This window comes from Pelodiscus sinensis, chromosome 23 (genome assembly GCF_049634645.1).
Source record: "Pelodiscus sinensis isolate JC-2024 chromosome 23, ASM4963464v1, whole genome shotgun sequence".
NCBI classification, from domain to species: domain Eukaryota; kingdom Metazoa; phylum Chordata; order Testudines; family Trionychidae; genus Pelodiscus; species Pelodiscus sinensis.
The window spans coordinates 15,773,535-15,793,507 of record NC_134733.1 but is presented as its reverse complement, the minus strand read 5'-3'; the positions used below and the strand labels follow the sequence as shown (position 1 = coordinate 15,793,507).

At 49.0% G+C, this 19,973-nt stretch overlaps 1 protein-coding gene across 7 annotated transcripts in view; it reads right to left on the bottom strand.

Annotated features, from left to right (window-relative positions):
- The window catches only part of TTLL10 (tubulin tyrosine ligase like 10), a 261,339-nt gene that overhangs the window by 18,600 nt on the left and 222,766 nt on the right, over positions 1-19,973 (bottom strand). For all 7 annotated transcript variants that reach the window (XM_075906186.1, XM_075906188.1, XM_075906190.1 and 4 more), the window contains 5 exons: positions 18,238-18,356; positions 13,616-13,736; positions 10,986-11,083; positions 9,168-9,339; positions 434-605 (listed from right to left, as the gene is read on the bottom strand). In XM_075906186.1, the coding sequence (XP_075762301.1) occupies positions 434-605; positions 9,168-9,339; positions 10,986-11,083; positions 13,616-13,736; positions 18,238-18,356 (682 nt within the window). The remainder of the gene's footprint in view (positions 1-433; positions 606-9,167; positions 9,340-10,985; positions 11,084-13,615; positions 13,737-18,237; positions 18,357-19,973) is intronic.

Below are 19,973 nucleotides of genomic sequence, written 5' to 3'. Positions count from 1 at the left end.
GGCCCATGGGACGTATTGCCCCTGTCCTGAAGAGCTTACAATCTGCCTCCACAAGACAAACTAAGGGACAAGAGACCCAGAGAAGGGAACCGTCTCCCTAAAGATCACCCAGCAGGACAGTGGCAGAGAATGGGACCCTGTCCATTTGGCCATCATGCCTTGCAGGATGCATTTGTGATCCTGATCTGACCTCTCCTATGCCAGCAAAAGCGCGAGGGTCACACACTCATGAACCACATCTTTAGCCCCGCCAGACTCCCTGCTGGCCGGAGTCTCATCTCTGTCAGAACTGCCTCCCAGCATGTGCCTGAAACAACTTCCCCACTTGACATTAGCGACCTATAGAGGCCATCATTTTACTAGGCTGGCACCCTCCAATCAGAGAGAAGAATACATTTTCAATTTACCTGATTGGTCAGATTGGTCAGTTTACCTGATTGGTCAGATGTGCCGTGAGGTCATCGGAAGTGGCATCGTAGCGGGTGCAGGTAAGTCGGACGTAGCCATGGCCAAAAAACAACACATATGGCACTGTGCAGGCAATGAGGAAGTAAGAACGGACATCAAACTTCTTCCCCTCGAGGAGCAGAGGCTTTTGGATATACCTGCCAGGGCGACAGTGCAAGGTGTGACATCGCGGAACGGCTCAGAGCACTGCCATTGATTTCAGTTGACACAGGATCAGACTCTGATCACATTGCTCCACTAGGACGGCTTTAAATCCACGGATGTGAGTGGCTACCCCACAAGAATGTTTCAGAGAAGCTGAAAGCTGAAGAACAAACCTGAGCGACCCACTCAAACTGCAACTTTCAGGTTCCATATTTCCCTCCCCGCTCACTGCTGTTGACCCGTATGCCTGACTCAGTCACCTGTGCTCTGGCAAATGCCCAATGGAGTCAAATGAGAGAATGGTTTCAGTGGGGAGTGCAGGCCCCTCTGGGTGTAAATAACTCTGTCCCTTAAAGAATGCACTGGAGTTGTAACCACGTGGGCCCCAGGATAGTAGAGAGACAAGCTGGGTGATTGGACCAACTTCCATTGGTGAGAGAGACAAGCTTTCGATCTTGCCTCTCTCAACAACAGAAATCTGTCCCCTAAAACACATTACATCACCCACCTTGTCTCTCTCTCTCCCCCTCTGCTCTGAAAAGTGACTCCTCTGATCCACACCTTGTCTGTGTGCTCAGAGTCATGTTGGAGCTGCTGACTTTAGTGACAAAAGCATATTAGCACCTCTCAACTGTGCACTTGAACCAGGTTCTCTTCTGGCTCAGGCATCGTCAACAGACCTGTCAAATAGGCTGACTAGGTATGAAGGAGAAAGAAAGACTTTGAGCCATGAGGCTGAGTTTGCGAGGTAGGCAGTTAGAAAAACACCCATCTTTTAATTTGCGAATAGAGCAGGGGGGTAAGAAAAAAGTTCTGGGGCCAAAGCAGCCATAGAAAGTTATTTTCCATAACTGACAGCACTTCAACTCTCAGCCCATTCCTGTCCCCCAGCTCTGATTGCTTTTAGCAGCAACATTAACATTTGTTTATAGAGACGTCACTGTTCAGTCCTACCATGCTACAGATTCTGCCTCTCACCCAAATAACTAAGGCACACAGCAGTGCTAACACTATATTATATGTACACTGGGACAAATCCTGAGAGATGCTGAGCAACAGCAAGTCCCATTAAAAACAAAGATCCAGGTTCAGTAAAGTATTTGTGTGTCTAACTCCCATGGGGAAGGATTCAGAGAAGAGCCAGGCAAATGATTAAAGGTTTAGAAAACCTGCCTTATACTGATAAAAAGCTCAGCCTGTTTAGCTTAACAAATAGAAGGTTAAGGGGTAATCGGTTCACAGGCTCCAAATATCTACATTGGGAGCAAATACGTAATAATAGGATCTTCTGCCTAGCAGAGAGAGGTCTGACTCAATCCCGCAGCTGGGACTTGAAGCTAGACACATTTAGACCAAATTTAGGCAAACTTTTTTAACAGTGAGGATAATGAACCATTGGAACAGTTTAATCCAGGGTTACAATGGATTCTCCATCCTTGGAAATTTGTAAACCAAGAGGGGATGTTTTTCTAAACTATCTGCCCCAGGGTTATTTTGGGGCCATTCTATGGCCTATGCTATTGTCACGTGGGCAGAATTGAACCTGGGACCTCTGGAGCTTAGTGCATGAGCCTCTACTAAATGCACTGAAAGCCAGCTGGCTCGTTGTTAAGGCTGTAGAGCAGACTCATTATTCTCTCTGTAAGTGGTCTCAGTGTCATGAAGTGGGACAGTTGTGTGGGTTACACACTGCAGGGAGATCAGACTAGACCGGGCCTGAAGGCCACATCTCTGTAGGGAAATTGTAGGGTAGGCCACGTATATGCATACAATTGGGGTTGGCATGTGAGCAGGGGTGAGGCCTCTAGCTGGAGGTGCAGGCTCTGGGGTGAGGCTGGAGATGTGGGGCTTGGGTGCAGGAGGGTACTCCAGGCTGGGATGAGGGGTTGGAGGTGGGAGGGGGATCAGGGCTGGGGCAGAGGTTGGGATAGGGGGAAGCAGCAGCCTGTCCCCTTTCCAGATCTACATGGAAGTGCAGCCAGGCACCTCTACTCACTGCTCCATCTGCAGGCATTGCCACCGTAACCCCCATTGGCTGCAGTTCTCAGCCAGTGGGAGCTGCTGAGCCGGTGCTTCGTACGGGGACAACATGCAGAGCCCCTAGCCGACCCTATGCAAAGAAGCCAGAGGGAAGAGCTGCTGTTTCTGGGAGCTGCACGGAGTGGGGCAAGTCCCCAACCCAGCTCCTTGGCGGGAGATCGAGGGCTGGACTAAAAGGTCTGATGGGCCAGACGTGGGCTGCAGGCCGTGATTTGTCCAGCTGTAGACTGGGCCAGTGCTTTTCAACCTTTTTGAAACCAGGGACCAAACTGGCACCAATCTATGGGCCAGTTGTTGAGAAACAGTAGCTTAAGTGATCACAGTGGTTCCTTCTGAAATCTACGAATGACATTCTGGACAGATGACTGAATCAGCAGCTCAGTGGGACTAATATAGCAAGAATAACTGTGTTTTCCAGCCCTCCCGCCCCCCCCAACACACACACACACACACACACACACACACACACACACACACACACACATGCCTGCTGTAGGGCTCAGAGCTGTTCCCAGAAGGAGAATTGCAGGCAGCGGGTAATACAGTAAATTTTCCTTTCTGCCTGGCTCTGCGGTGGCTGCAAACAAGGGGCACCTTGCAGAAGGCAGAAAGCGAAAGATTAAATTTCTTGACACATTCAGACAACTCCGACTCCCCTCGCCTGTTCGTGCTGAGTTTTCTAGTTGGTTTTAAAATTCTGTAGTGCCACTTACACACTGCAAAGCAAATTCATTGATTGAACAGGCTAAACCAGCCTCTCTTTATGGGCCTCGACAGCAGAGGGCACTGTGAGGAAGCAAAGAGGAAATGACCAGAAGAGAAGCTGAGCATTTGAATATTAAAGGAATACAAGTTTATGCCACATTTCGGAGGGGATTAAAGAGTGACTAATATTTACTGGAGATACACAGAGTTTGCATTTGAATACAAAGAGCCCTTCATGCCCTGCCCTTGCCTGAGTGGTATCATTTAGGAACAGTGTGCCGTCCCTCCTTACTGAAGGGGAGTAGACATTTATGTGGATAACAAAACTATCCCAAAGTCTACTGGCATTTTTGGACGGGATGATAAACCTCCTCCTTGTGGGGGTTTCCCCTTTCTCTGCAGCATGAGACCCCCTGAGGTTGTTCTCCACTGATATGACCTAAAATAAAGGGTGGGTTTGCTGCTACTTGAAGTTTTTAAATCAAGATTTAAGGACTTCAGTTACTCAGCCAGAGGTGATGGGCCTGTTACAGGTGGCTCTGGGGGAGGAGGTTCTATGATCTGAGAGGTACAGGAGGTCAGACGAGTTGATCATGATGGTTTCTTCTGGCCTTCAAGTATGTGACTGTGGTGTCCAACATGCTAGCCACTGGCACCTGTGGCTATTTGGCTGGTTGAGTGTGGCTCACAAAATTATTGACATTTTCATAATAATGGTGCTACTTTGTTGTAGCAGTAACCACTATAGTGCTTACTGCTTCAGAACTGGTTGGACATGGAGGCTTTTCAGCAAGAGGCTTTTGCACAAAAACCCTCTCTTGTACAAGAGCCATTCTTCCTCCTTTTTTTCAGGAAGAACGACTCTTGCGCAAGAGGGGGGAGGGGTTGCACAAAAACAAGCCTAATTAATTATGCAAATGAGGCATGGTGATATTCCATGCTTTGCCTCATTTGCATACTTTTTGCGCAAAATGGGGACAGTGTAGACATAGCCCATGAGTATAGGATGAGACCAAATGTGGAGAAGAGAAGGCAGATTGCCCCACTTGTGCTACTGCAGGGATCTTACAGCTTCCTCTAAATCATGTGGTACTGGGTTACTGTGGGAAACAGGATACTGGACAAAGGGATCTGGGGTTTGATCCAAATCTATCAATTCCTCTTCTTCTATGAGCCAGCTAATTACACACTACATACAGAAGAGCTGGCGGTTCAGACTGGCTATTCACCACTAGATGAGAGAGATTCATCATAATAGTTGGACAAAAATAAAATGAGCTAATTGCTTGAGTTGGCTTGGCAGGTTGGAGCTTTGGGTTCTTGACCTCCTGGAATAAAGCTGCCAAGAGATAATTCAAGAATGTTTGAGAGGTGTCCCAATTACATGGTGGGGCCAGACAAACACCATCAGGATGGAACATGCAAATGTCACCTTATCATAAATTTGTCATGCCATTAGCATGTTGGTGTGCTGTGGTAATCCTGAGCATGCCACACCTTGATCACACCATGTCATGTGGTAATCACACTATGGGTGTGTTTAGACTACAGGGTTTTCTAAAAAAAAAGTGGCCTTTTTTCGAAAAATATTTACCTGCGTCTAGACTGCTGCTGCATTCTTTCAAAAGTAAACCAAAAGAATGAGGCAGTTTTTTCAACCGTGGAAAACCACGTTTTACGAGGAAGAATGCTTTTTTTCGAAAGTGCTCTTTCGAAAAAAGGCACTATATAATGCAAACTGTGCTTTTTCGAAAGAGAGCATCCAGACTGCCTGGGTGCTCTCCTTCGAAAAAGCGGCTTACTTTTTTGAAAGTACAGGTTGTAGTCTAGACGCTCTTTTTTGAAAGAGGCTTGCGGTCTAGACATAGCCTATGTGATGTAATGGTCACTGGGATGCTTAAAGTGTCCCAGAAGACTAGGTTCCAGGTTACTAAACAAACACTTAGAATCCAGGCTGCCCCAGGAAAACCATGATGGGTGTCTGTGAATTGCAGCTCATAGGGGATATGTCTACACTGCACAGTTATTTTGGAATAAGCTATTCTGGAATAGTTATTCTGAAATAGCTTATTTCAAAATAGCACGTCTACACTGCAGGGAAGCCTCAAAATGAGTCCGAGGCAGGCTTCCCTAATGCAGACGTGCTATCTCGATTTAGAGCCCCAGGAGAAATAACTTAGAATGGCCCTGGTGAAGGGGCTATTTTGAAATAGCAGAAGTGGAGCGTCTATACATGCTTTATTTCAAAATAGCTATTTGAGAATAGTCATTATTCTTCATAGAATGAGGTTTACAGAAGTCGGAATAAACCGTCTGTTATTTCGAAATCATTTCGAAATAACGGAATTGCTGTGTAGACACTCGCATAGTTATTTCGGAATAACAACCGTTATTCTGAAATAACTTTGCTGTGTAGACACATCCTATATGAATAATGACAAAATCTTGCACTTCTGTAGTTCATCTCATTCAAGAAGTCCAAGACACTTTAGAAAAATCAATGAATTAATCAACCCGACTGTCACTTGGGAGCTGAGTGTTTCCTCTCCTGATTTCAAAGATGGGGAATTGAGGACAGTTTAGTGAGTTGCCTGGGGACACAGGGTGAGTAGAAAATGTATCACATGAAGAACTCTTATCTGGATCTGTCTGTGCTCTTTGGGACAGGAATCAGATTTTGTTCTATCTTTGTATAGCACCTAATGTAAGTGGTCCAGGGTCAAGACTAGGGCTCATAACAGCTACAGTAATGCAAATAATAAATAACAATAACAATAATTCTCAAGCAGCACCAGCCAAATGGAATGAATCTTGTCTTACATGACGATTCAAGGGACCAACAAATGCTGGCTGGTTAAGAGGGGTGTCTAGTAAAAAGGGAGCTAAATTGTGTACAGTACTATGAGTGTGGATTTTCACAGGCTCTCGGGATTGGCTGTTTCTGCTCTTATTAAAATGTCTCCCATTGACTTCTGTGGGAACTTAGGTGCAAAGCCATTGCTAAGAGCTTTTGAAACATCCCTCCTTTATTTCTGGGCACTACTATTTGAGGCAGTGTCTTCCATGGGAGATAACTAAGTAAGGGCCTTTTGTATGAGTTTCACTGTATTGATAGTTTGAAATCTAGCTCACCCCTTGTTGACTAACCCCACTTCATCAGTTGCAGATGCCTGGGAAAGCTGATACCCAAATAAATCTATTGTTAAGGTACCACAATATTCCTTGTTGTTTTTGCAGCTAGAGACCAACATGGCTCCCCCTCTGAGACTTGTCACCTTGGTGAACATGGCTGCTGTTTGTATGTAGGTAAGTCTCAGAAGGGTAGCCAAGTGAGTCTGTAACTTTAAAACCAACGAGGAGTCTTGTGGCACCTGAGGGCATGTCTACACTAGGACATTATTTCAAAATAACTAAATTTTAAATAATAACTCCTGAAATAACTATTTCAAAATAAGTGTTATTCCCTGAGGAAAGCAGGAGTACAGATTTTGAAATAACCAGCCCGTTATTTTGAAATAACAGGTTTGGTAGTGTGGATGCTCTGCTTATTATTTCAATAAAGGGGGTTATTTCGAAATAACGTCTTAGTGTAGATGAGGGCTTAGAGATTAGCAAATATATCACTATATATATAGTATCATGAGCTTTCATGAGTGTCCACTCAAGGTCATCTAAGGAAGTGGGTTTTGCCCACGGGAGCTCATGACACTACATACATATTTTTGTTAGTCTATAAGATGCCACGGGACGACTCATTGTATGTAGGTAGTTAGCAGACTGAGATCTCTTAATTTAGGTCCTTAGTCCTTACACCCCTGCCCAGAGACTGGGCCCATTCTTGGGAAGAGCTTGCTCCTCCGCAGTGCCTGCCTGATGCTCCTCCTGGCACCTGCTCACTTCTCAGCTTTCCAGCTCTTCTCAAATCTCACCTGACAGCTTTCTCCCTTGCTTCTGCTAGTCTACGCATGTGAATAGGTAACCACTTAACTGGTGCCCAGGAGCAGCTCTCCATCCCCAGACTGCTCCAGGCAGAGGTATGCCCCAGTACGGGTTGGGATCCGGCAGCAGCTGCATCCCCAGCACTAGGGCAGAGAGCCTGCAAGTGGCGTCAGCCTCAGCCCCAGGGCCAACATGGGGCTGGGAGTCTTGCAGGCTGGAGTGGTCCCCCACCCAGGATCCCGCTTAGTCAGTTAATCTGTTAAACGTTGGGTTAACCTATCGCTTAACCAGTTACCTGATTAATCAGGATTTTAATCTCTGTCTCCTTCTGCCACTGCTGTGTTATTCAACGCTGCAAAGAATGCTGGGATGCAGCCGGTAAGACAGATGCTACTCAAAAGGAAGCCATGTGGTGGTTTCACAATGCCCTGGAGTATGCCACTTGCAGAGACATCGAAAGGAAACAGCAATACCATTTGGTCGCCAGAGACTCACTGAGCTTTGGCTTAAAAAGCTATGAAGTTCCTACAAAGAAAGCATGCGTCTCTTTGGAGTCTGTACAGTAGCAGTTCCTGTATGAGGTCAAGAAACACAGCTACCAGGCAGAGTACCACAGATAGAGAGGAGGCACAGAATGGGTTGAACAGATGCTAACGCTGTATGCGGTGTGAAATCTTGGCATGGCGTAACACGCTGGGATAATACTTCATTCAACGGATTCTCTACAAGGCTTTTGTCAGGTGTGAAGCTACAGCATCTGGCCTTGGGAAGTCATGTTTCCACTGCCAGATGGAGAGCCTCTCAAATCTCCCCTTGGATAGCAGTGGTCTGTCTCCAAATGTCAGACGTGAAGGGGTTCAGACAGGCTCACCTGAGAAACAGCCCTCCTACTCACACAATGTAGTGAGTCTGAGCCCAGCACTGAAGAGATGATGTGAGCCGCGGTACAACTATGAAGTGACGTTATGATCCATAAGGCCTGACTCAGTGCCCATGAAGGGCAGCTGGAATCTATCCACTGAATTCTTGGGGCACTGAATCAGGCCCATAGAAGTGATTTCAAACATGTCAGTGCTCAGATGGATGCTTTTAGAAACACTACGCGTCAAGAGGGATGTTAACATGAGTTTATTTGGATAAATGTGTAACCACTGAAATTTTCAGCAGTTACATGTTTACATGAGGGCTGGGTGAGGCAGGAGCCAGTGCTTGTGGGGAGCCAGCTTTTAAGCCAGCTCCCCACGAGCACCATCTCCCACCTGCCCCCCTCCTCCTGCACTGCTCTGTATCAGAGGCAGCAGCACAGAAGGTGTGTGTGTGGGGGGTAGCTAGCTCCACAGAAGCTGGTGCGCGTGCCTTGCCCCTCCTCCCATGATACTGCATCAGTGCGGGAGGTGGCTCTGCAGGAGCCAGCATGTACGGGAGCAAGCTTAAAAGCTGGCTCTTCACATACACCAGCTCCCACCTCCCTGCTGCCTCTTATACAGATCTAGGAGTCTGGGGGCGGGGGGGGGGGAGTGTAACCATGAGGCTCATCGGTTAACTTGGTACTCAGGTATACGTTCACATCCCTACCCTTCAGGGGCATGGATGAGAAAGGGGAGGGGAGTGCCGGAACCAGTTCCTTTTCAGTTTTCAAGCTGAAGCCAGAGGGCGTTTTCCTTACAAAGATCTGAGTAGGAGATGAGCAAGGGGCTCTGGATTTGGCCAAGAGAAGCAAAACAATTCACGCCAGCGTGTCTGTGGCAGATACAGGCAGGAGTAACCCAGCTCTTCCAATGGGCAGTTCTGCACCAGCGCCATGTGAACACCCTTCTGCCCCTTTGTCACCACCCGGGTGCCACGGAGTGCCCACCCGCTGCATTCTCTACCTTTGTACTACTCTTGCCTGGGGAGCCTTGTACGGCAGCTTCTTGTACACAGGATCTTCCTCGATGCTCTGGAGCCTGGCCTGAAGCGATTTGACCGCTGCCTGGTTTTTAAGCAGGAAAATTCCTCGACCTTGGTTGGAACAGGTGGGTTTGCAGATCCAAATCTGTGTGTCTGCAGACGAGCAAGGGTTCGTTAGATGACAGGCTAGGTCTGGAGGCTGTGCATTTCCTATTGTGTGTCAGCCTGATGTGCTAAGTAATTGAGCGCTGAAACATGCTCCTTTAAATATCCCCTCTCACAAATAAAGAAGGGCCTGGGGCCAACTTGAGATCCGAACACACCCAAGATTTGGTGTCATTTAAGATCCTTAGGTGGGTTCTGCATCTTGGTCTGAGCGCCGCCATGATAACTGGTCAGTGTACTGATACAGTGTATTGTAGTAGCTCAGTGCAAGGGTACATTAGTTACTTGGAGGTTAGATTGGAGCAGCTTGACTACAGGTAATCACTTATGCTGTGGGGTCTGAGTTCAAGTCCCCCATTTGCTACGGGCTGCTGCATGTTCAGCAGCTGAGAAATGGCAGCGGGGCAGGCTTTTTTCCAGCTGCAGCAGTTTAAAATTTTTAATTAAATTAATGGAGATGCCTATCTCCTAGAACTGGAAGGGACCTTGAAAGGTCATTGAGTCCAGTCCCCTGCCTTCACAGCAGGACCAAGTATCATCCCTGACAAATTTTTGCCCCAAATAGTCTCTGCAAGGCTTGAACTCATAACCCTAGGTTTAGGAGGCCAATGCTCAAACCACTGAGCTATCCATCCCCCCCATCCACTGTCTTCCTGACACTATAGACTTTGGAGAACGGACTTGGGGGCCAATGGGTGCATTCGCTTCAGGCCTCCGGGGTGCTTTTGCCGATGTGTTGGAGAAGCGAGCGGGCAAACAAAAGCGCTAGGGATGATGTCTAGTGATGGTGGCCAAGGAAACGTCAGGGAGTAAGGTAGTAAGTTGGTGGGAGCCTGTCTGACGCAGTCCAAGACAGAAGTCAGGGCCCCCTACCTACATAGGGCCTAACAGCCCTGTGGGGCATGGCCCAGGCTGCAAATTGTGTTATGTGTATGGGAGGACGTTTGTATTGGGCCTGAAAAAATGATGCTTGGGACCCGACAAGAGCCTGTCTCCAAGGTTTGGGCAGCCAGGAGGCGGGGTGTTGTGCAAGGATGTAGCTACAGGGCAGCTGACAGACAGCTAGAGACAGAGGGGTGGGGAACACAGAAGTCACTGGGCCATTCGAAAAGAATCTGAATAGTGAAGGGGGATTAGGGAATTCTTTTCTCTAATGTACTTTTTCAAAGTTAAAAAAAAAAAAAGACTCCACGCCAGTGTTCCCTTTGGGCCACAGGTCAGAGAAACATGGGGATGAGTGGGTCATATACCCTGCATAGCCCACCTGCCAGCAGTGTTTGGGTCTAGATGAGTCGCCCACGCGCTGTTGATATTCGTGGGGAATCAGGAAATTTACTGTTCATTCTCGACTGCTAGGGATATTTCAGAAGACAGGCTGAAGTAGCTGCTGGGTGCCGTAGCCTGACTGATTCTTGGACAGATGAGAGAGGTGCCTTGCTAACACACCAAGGATTTCTGAGGTACTTGAAGAAGGGGGCAGATGCGGGGATTTAAAAGGGGGGCAGGGAAGTCTCTCATCCGTTGTTTGCTTTTTCATAATTACTTTGGGATCACGACGCCTTTTAGAAAACAACATTTCTCTCAACACACTTGACCTCACCATGGGCTGCTAAGGTTCAAAGGCCAACAGTCACCTTTGTAGAGTTCAAAGAAAGCTTCTTTCTCGTCTTTTATGTCCAGCCGAAAGGATTCTGGGAAGAAGTCTTCCATCTTCAATATCCTCTGGGAGAACCTACCATAAACCCCCAAAATTGGGACGTTAAAACAGTTAACCAGTTAAACAAGTCCCGCTGCTTGGCCCACCACCCTGGCCAATGTTGGGGCTGCTCAGACCCAGCATGGCTGGATGCTGCTGTAGTTAACCAGCAAAGGCCAGTTAACCGGTAAGCATACCAGAAAGCGCAGGCCCACTGACAAGAGGAGCAAAAGGGGCAGGTGCCCTGGAGCCTGGCAATACAAAAGGGCCCAGAGAGCCCAGTGGCAGCAGCCGCAGCTGAAGCCTCGGGCCCTTTAAATCATCACCAGAGGGCTGCATCGTGCTCTCCAGGCAGCGCTGAGGGCTTGAGAGGGGGGTGCCACTCTCTGGGCTGCACTGAGCGCTGCCTAGCCCTAGTCCTGCCCCTTCTGCCAAAGGCCCCACCCCTTCTGGGGCGTGGAACAGCCTCCCCCCACACACACCTTGCCTAGAGTCCTAGCGAGGCTATCAGCCCCAATGGGTAAGCCTCATGCTTATTGGTTTGCTTACCAGTTAACTGGTTAATATCCCTACAAAAAGTCTTTCCTAAGCCATTCATTCCCTTCTGAATTCTCATCAGACAAGAGATGGGGTGCACATCTTACTGTAGTTGTAGGTTATGGATGTTTTCCGTTGTCTTTCACCCTATACTCTTTTATTTCCATTGGGGAAAACTGCCTTCTTACTCAAAATAATAATTATTTTTTCTTTGTTCCCTCTAGAGATGAGCCAGACTCTCAAGCTTGCTAGGCTCCTACTTTTGGGAAAGTTCAAATCTGGATCAGACCTCTGAGTCTCAAGCGCACCCCTCATAATATTGCATCAAGCTCTTTCCGACTTAGAACACGGAGCAACTTGTAAAGAAATATTTACTATTAGGCTATGGCTACACTGCCATTTTTTTCCGGAAGAAGATATACAAATCGCTCTCGCATTTCCATATCTTTTTCTGATTCTTTTTGCGGACGAGGTTTTGCTGCTATTTGGCTCCGTGTAGATGGGGCCAAATGTCGGAAAAAAACCCTCTTTCGCAAGACCCTGTAAACCTCGATTTACAAGGAATTAAAGGGTCTTGCAAAAGAGGGTTTTTTTCCCAACATTTGGCCCCGTCTTTAGAGTTTGACAAGGGTTTGGGCAAAACTAGAACTTCTCCAAATTTGAATAATGGAAACAGTCCCAGGAGGCAACACTGGAGAATATGTGCTAATCCAAGGCTAAATGTTTCCTTAAGCCCTATAGAATATCTGTTGGCCTTGAGGATGTCCCTTTGCACACTAAGTCTGCTGCAAACTGACAGAGAAGGTTTCAGGTAACCATGGTAAAGGTTATTTGCGGTAGGTCCAATAACACTGCATGTGAGGTGGTCATGTGCTGTATCTGATATTTACAAAACCCTCTAGAGCTTTGGGAGTCCTCATCTCATTTTTCACTAGCTTTTACCCAAACAAGGGGATTCATTACAGCTGCTACCTTTGGGTCAGGTATTTCTACATGCATAGATAAAAGAAGAATTCTTTTCTCTAATGTACTTTTTCAAAGTTAAAAAAAAAGAAGACTCCATGCCAGTGTTCCATGTAAGCTGGGCACTTGTGCGGCCACTCAGGAGAGATTCAGATGCCACCCAGATGATTAGCAGAGCACTCACAGCCAGGTTTGGGTAAAAGAGGGAATTGTGACCTGAGGCCAGAGACTGGGGTGTAGGGGTTTGGATTGTGACAAGGGGTAGGGGACTGGGGTTCAGAGTCTGGAAGGGGATAGGAGGGGGAGCAGAGGGTTTGGGTTATGTAGGGTAAGGGGCCAGGAGTGGGAGGATGGAGGGCTGGATGGAGGGAGGGGCTCAGGTGCCAGAGCAGGCTTTGGCTAGGATATGCTTATATGAGTGACTCCTGACCAGCAGCCCAGCAGGTTCCCTGCCTTTCACGTCCCGGCAAGTTGCTCAGAGCCGCCGGCTGTGGGGCCATGTGCGCCTGTAAACAGCTGTGAGCCCAAGGGGAGGGGGAAAGAGTACTTTGCGTGCTGCCTGGTCTTTAAGCCAGCAATTCCCATTGGTCAGAAACCGACCAATGGGAGCTGTGAGATTGTGCTGGGGATGGGCACAGCACATGAAGCCTCTCTCCCCGGGCTCACAGCTGTTCACAGACAAACAGGGCCCCGCAGCTGGCTGCTCTGAGTAGCCTGCCAGGGCCTGGGTGGCAGGGAGCCTGACTGGGGCTTCCACTGCACCTGCGGGCTGGATCCAGCAGCTTGGCAGGCCAGATCTGGTCCATGGGCCAGATCTTGTCCACCCATCCTAGCTTAATCCACGTGGCTGAGTGGGAGATACAAAATGCTGAATAAGCACGGAGGAGGTCACTTTGAGCCAGGGGGTGGAGAAACCAAGGATTTCCACGAGGGGCCGCACAAGCCCATCTCTCCCGGAGGGTTGCTCATCCCATCTGTTCAGCCTCTCCTTTACATGGCACCTTCCCTAAGCGGCTCCCATGTCTACATGCTGGCTGGGCAATGCCCGACATGATGTGGTGCCCTTACTTGGGGTTCAGGTTCGTGCTGATCTTGTTCATCACCCGCTCGTACTCCCTCAGGCTGCTCAAAAGGCCAATCTTAGTCGTGAGGACCTTATTGTTGGGGATCTGGTACAGAAGCTGTTCACCTGCGTTAGGAAACAAAACAGCCTGCATGGGCCACACCGTCTGGTCGGGGGCATCGAGGTGACTCCTGGCTGCAGAGCCATGTTCCCCATCTGCTCAAAGGCTCGCTAAGAAGCTGAGAGCAGCCCTGAAACCAGAAGGGAGGGACCAGAGGGGATTCCTTCTCCCTCCAAGCACCTCTTGTTCTGGAGTGGGTTTGCTTTGCCGCTGGAGCAGCCTCTTGCCACTTACAGTGCAATAGTAACCCTGTGTTGTACCCCAGGCCAGGCTGTCTCTCGGCCTGTGAGGATGCCCAATGTGGAGTAGGAGCCTTTATTCTCCCTCTCCTCCCCCCCACATTTCTCCATGAGCCCATAAAGCAGGCAGCATGCTGGGCTGGGGTGCCAGGGTGACAGGGGCACAATGTTTCCTGGCCCCCCAGCACCAGAGCATGCTGGGCTGGGGTGCCAGGGTGACAGGGGCACAATGTTTCCTGGCCCCCCAGCACCAGAGATGTGGCACCCCCAGAGGGCATTCTGCCCCCATTGAAGGCTGGTGGAACTGCGGTCCAGGGGTCAGGAACATGGGCGGTGGGTGAAGGATGGGCTGGGGGAGGCAAGCCCTCAACCCTGTCCCAAGCCCCACTTCTTCTGCCCAGGCTCTGCCCTCATGGGAGCCAATGTGCCGGTCCCCTCCCAGCACCATGGGGAGGTGGGACAGCGTGCAGCTCTGGAGCACAGGGAGGGCCGGCACTCAGGGGCAGCAACACTCCACCCCCAGGAGAATTCCTCCCTGGTCAGGAAGAATTCTAGCCTGCAAAAGCTCCCCCTGTAGTGTGGCCCCTCCCACGCCCCCTGCCGTAGGATAGCGATTTCACAGCACAGTCTGGCCCAGGAGCTGACCCGGATGTCACCAGCACAACTGCAGGGGCGTATCCAGACCTGCCCAGGGCCTGGCAGGGAAAGGGTTAACCTGAGCTGGCTCTGCCTGAAGGAATGAGCACAGCTGCAGACTCCGGAGGATTGTTGGGCTAGCAGAGCGGGGGCCAGCTGCAGGCCATTAATGCCCCAGCACCCAGACTTTAAGAGGGAGGGGTTGGCTGCTATTAGGCACAAGGGCTCTTTGGATGGAGGGTTGGGGGGAAACCCATCCACCAGCTTATATCTTGGTGCTACAAAGCCCCTCTCTTTGGGGGTGAAATCTGATAAGGCACCGGCTGAAGGAAGCCTTTGTGGATTCTTAGTTTCATGCTCTTCCTGTGGGGAATTTGGCTGGGCCCCAAGAAGCCTGATTAGATTTAACTGGAGGCCAGGGCGCTGAGCTACAGAATGCTCCGCCGGAGCTCAGACATGGAGCTTTCCGGGGCCCCTCTGTAGCTAAAGCCTTGTAAATGGGCTGCATTTCTCTCTGACGTTGGGGTCACGGTGAAGGGCAGCGAGCGTGTATGGAAGGGTTTCCCCTCCCCCCCTGCTGAGGGCCAGGCTCTCAGCTGGCATCAAGCAGGGCAGCTCACTTGATCTCAGGGGATGGAAACCAAGTTGTGTTAGCAGACGGCTTGACCCCTGGTCTCAGTGTGGGGGTGCTTGTGATGCAAGGCCACCTCCTCTAGCACCGTGTGGCTTTGCAAAGAGGTCAGGTGTAGCACTGAGCAAGAGACTGAGAGGCAACGGATCTGAGTTCTCCCCTGTGGGACCTTACGAGGGTCTCCAAGAACAGTGCTGCAGATCTGCAATTTGTAGAGCACCTGGTAGTCAGTGAGGGTATGTCTACACTACCCCGCTAGTTCGAACTAGCGGGGTAATGTATGCATACCGCACTTGCTAATGAAGCCCGGGATTTGAATTTCCCGGGCTTCATTAGCATAAGCGGGGAGCCGCCATTTTTAAATCCCCGCTGCTTCGAACCCCGTGTAGCGCGGCTACACGGGGCTCGAACTAGGTAGTTCGGACTAGGGTCCTATTCCGAACTACCGGTACTCCTCGTGAAACGAGGTGTACCGGTAGTTCGGAATAGGCACCCTAGTCCGAACTACCTAGTTCGAGCCCCGTGTAGCCGCGCTACACGGGGTTCGAAGCAGCGGGGATTTAAAAAGGGCGGCTCCCCGCTTATGCTAATGAAGCCCGGGAAATTCAAATCCCGGGCTTCATTAGCAAGTGCGGTATGCATACATTACCCCGCTAGTTCGAACTAGCGGGGTAGTGTAGACATACCCTGAGGAGCTAGCTGGGTTCATTTCTCTGCTGTCAGCACATGTGTTCAGACTCATCACTACAACTGGGAAGGAGGAGGGGCCCCTGCTAAATTGGAGGAACAGAGGTTCTCAGGAACTAGATCTACCAGTGGTGAGAAGAAGACTAGGTAGCTGAGCAGCATGTCCAAGGGGAGAGGAGACCAGGCACCAGAGAAGCAAATGCAGGGGGCCAGCCAGGAGAAGAGATGGGAGAACTGGAAAGCAAGATCAACAAATCTGAAACTTGCTTCATCGGGGACAAAGCACACCCATGTTTGAAAGTTAGCTCCTCCGTGCCTCAGTTTCCTTCGTGCTGCGATAGCCTTTGTCATGCTGATCGGCAGAATCGAACCCCCACCAGCTGGCTCTCAGCTAAGGCCTCATTATGCTCTCTGTAATGGCCATGGTGCCACTAGAGGGGTCAGTGCCCCCCACCCAGAAGGTGTGTGGGTTACACAGTAATAATGGCCGCTTTTTGCAAAGCACTTGGAGGTCCTTACGCAAAAGGTGCAGCCGTATTGATGTAACATACACCTGGTCTCCTGGAGTGGCTTAGCAAGGGGCTATTCTGAGAAGTAGCTTGGTTTGTAGCAGGTGTGCAGAGGGGTGGGAAACCTTTTTTGGGATGGGGCTGCTGACCCACAGAAAAATCAGTCAGGGGTTGCACACAAGTGAGCAAAAAAAATAAAAATAAAAAAATCCAACCCCTCACTGACCTGGCCCCTGGCTGAGAAGGAGAAAGCCTCTCCCCACAATCCTCTCACACACCAGAGCTGAATAGTGATAGAAATGTAGCCGTGTTAGTCTGGGGTAGTTGAAGCAAAATGCAGGACAATGTAGCACTTTAAAGACTAACAAGATGGTTTATTAGATGATGAGCTTTCGTGGGCCAGACCCACTTCCTCAGACCACTATTTGATCTGAGGAAGTGGGTCTGGCCCACGAAAGCTCATCATCTAATAAACCATCTTGTTAGTCTTTAAAGTGCTACATTGTCCTGCATTTTGCTTCAACCAGAGCTGAAGGGGGCTGACGCTAGTAGATTCTGTGTACTCCAGCCTTGAGCCTTGGGGGCTGGATCCAGGCAAGCCAGGGGGTGCATTCATCTCTGGGCCTTAAGTTCCCCTCCCATTGGGTACGTCTAGACTACAGGCTTTTGTCGACAGAAGTTTTGTCGACAGATACTGTCGACAACGAGCGTCTAGACTACATCCAGTTCTGTCGACAAAGCAAGCCGCTTTGTCGACATGAGAGTGTAGATGCAAAGGACAGTGTAGACGCAATAACGCCTTCTGTCAACAGAACTCTGTTGACAAAAGGTGTTATTCCTCGTAGAATGAGGTTTACCGCCGTCAACAAAACTGCCGAGTTCTATCAACGTTATGTTCACACAGAACTCAGTGGCAGTGTACACGCAGGTACAGTTTTGTCGACAAAAGTGGACTTTTGTCGACAAAACTCTGTAGTCTAGACACACCTGTAGGCTACGTCTACACTGGCATGATTTTCCGGAAATGCTTTTAACGGAAAAGTTTTTCGTTAAAAGCATTTTCGGAAAAGCGCGTCTAGATTGGCAGGACGCTTTTCTGCAAAAGCACTTTTTGCGGAAAAGCGTCCGTGGCCAATCTAGATGCACTTTTCCGCAAAAAAGCCCCACTTGCCATTTTCGCGATCGGGGCTTTTTTGCGGAAAACGAATCTCTGCTGTCTATACTGGCCCTTTTGCGCAAAAGTTTTTTGGAAAAAGACTTTTGCCCGAATGGGAGCAGCATAGTATTTCTGTAAAAGCACTGACAATCTTACGTGAGATCGTCAGTGCTTTTGCGGAAATTCAAGCGGCCAGTGTAGACAGCTTGCCAGTCTAGACACAGCCCTAATGTATTGGATCAATGGCATGAGAAATGCTGGGCAAAGTGTTGTTTTAATCTCTCCCTACAAGGCGGGGTGCATGGCCTGGTCTGATCACTGTTTATCTTATTGGATTGAGTCTGGAGTTTGCTGTTCCACAGAGGAGAAGGCGACCCACCCATCGCAGTACCAAAGTGGGGCTCGCGCTCTGGGTCTAGCTCTGTATACTGCCTCCTTCACCACCAGGGTGTCTGAGCAATGAGCGTGGCATCTTCTTGCTGAAAGGCAATTCGAACGTTATCTTTACCCAGCTGCTACAAACCAGCTCCGAGTTGAGCTCCGCTCCACCTACGCTCCTGCAAAGATGCCCTGCTAGGAGCCAAAAGCCGCCTCCTCCTCGTAGCTCAGTGTTCCCTCGCTCTCCCTGCCGCCACAGTGACCTCTTACCTTCTTTGAAGTTGTAATAGGTCTCCCGACTCTTGGTCTCGCACCATTTCAGTTTGTAATCCTCCCTTTTGTTGTCATGGATACGCTGCCAGCCTTTGCTTCGGCAGTAGACGCTCACCCTGCATGAAGAACAACATAGAAAAGCTTTTAATGAGCTCAGAGGCCTTGAATTCCCTGCGACGGTCCCGAGAGGGCCGACTCAGCAACACTCTCGAGCCCCACAGGTGGGAAAGATGGTGGGATTCAAATTCTCTTCTCCCCTTGCTGGGGAATTAGCGCGTACACACGTGAGGCTGTATTGGGTTTTTGAGAGGGGCTGCCGACGGTAGTGCAGCCCTCGTTAATGAAGACTGATTGCATCAAATGGGGTTATGTCAATTAGAAGAGAAGGGAAATGGCACTCGTGGGAGACCTGAATCTTCTGTGTTGTGGGGGGCCTGGCAAGAAATCCACCCACCTAAGACTTCAGAAATGAGGGGGAAGAGAAAACAGCCAAGTAACTCCTGGAACAAGGGAGTGTGTCTGTAAACCCAGTGTTCTCGCACTAAAGAGTGAATTAGGAAAGCCCATGGAAAGTGTGTGACGAGGTTTTCTCCTACTCAGTGTTAGGTTCCGGTCCCCAGAACTCAAAAAGAACATTGACAAATTAGAAAGTTACAAGAAGGACTTGAGGTTGTGGGGGGGAGGAGGGTGAAAAGCTTATAGTGAGCATCTTCAGATGCTCAATCCATTTAGTTTATCAAAGAGCAGACTAAGAGGTGATTTTGTAGGCTGTAATCAAATACCTGCAAGGGAATAGATTTCGGATCGTAGACAGCTTTTTAAGCTAGCAGGAAAAGGTCTAACTAACAAAATCCAATGGCTGGAAAGTTGAAGCAAGACAAATTCAGACTAATGAGAGGCTCAGTTTATAAACAATGACAATGGTTAACTATGGGAACAAGTGCCTGAGTGGATTCTCCATTGCTTGCAGTATTGAGATGAACACTGGTGGTCTTTCTAAGGGTATGTCTACAGTGCAGAGTTTTTCCAGAAAAACTACACTTACATCCACACTGCAATTGCATTCTTTCAGCAGAAAGTTGTAAGAACTGAGGGGTTTTTCCGACAGTGGTAAATCTCTTTCCACGAGGAGGAAGCCTTTTTCTGAAAGAGCTCTTTCGGAAAAAGGCATGTGTGGACGGGGAAGAGGGGTTTTTTTCGAAAGAAGAGGCCTCCAGGAAAAAGCACAGGTGCCCAGGTGGCCACTCTGTCCCATAGTAATCTCAACTTAAATGCGAGATAGTGTCCAATCAATGTGGATGCTATCTTTCGAAAAAGCAGATCACTTTTTCAATGTGCTTTTGCTGTATGGACGCTTTCTTTTGAAAGAAGTTTTTCCAGAAGATCTCTCCTGGAAAAACTTCTTCAGAAAGATGCCTGCAGGCTAAACATTGCCTCTAAGACAGGGCTACTCAACATGTTTGCAGCCCACCATGTGGTTTGGGTTTACGCGGGGCTCAACATGTGGCCCACAGGTGGGATCCTTTGAACATAGCCTCCACTGGGAAAATACTCCACAACGGCAAGTCAATGTAATGGTCTTCTGTTGATACATGTTTTAGCAGTTAAATTCCTGGACTGTCATTGCTCATTAAAAGTGCTGTCATATGGGTGGAAATCGGGTAAATATTGCATTTAATTAATATCAGCAGAACTGACTTAAATGGGGCCTGCATGTTGTGTAGTCTTGCCTT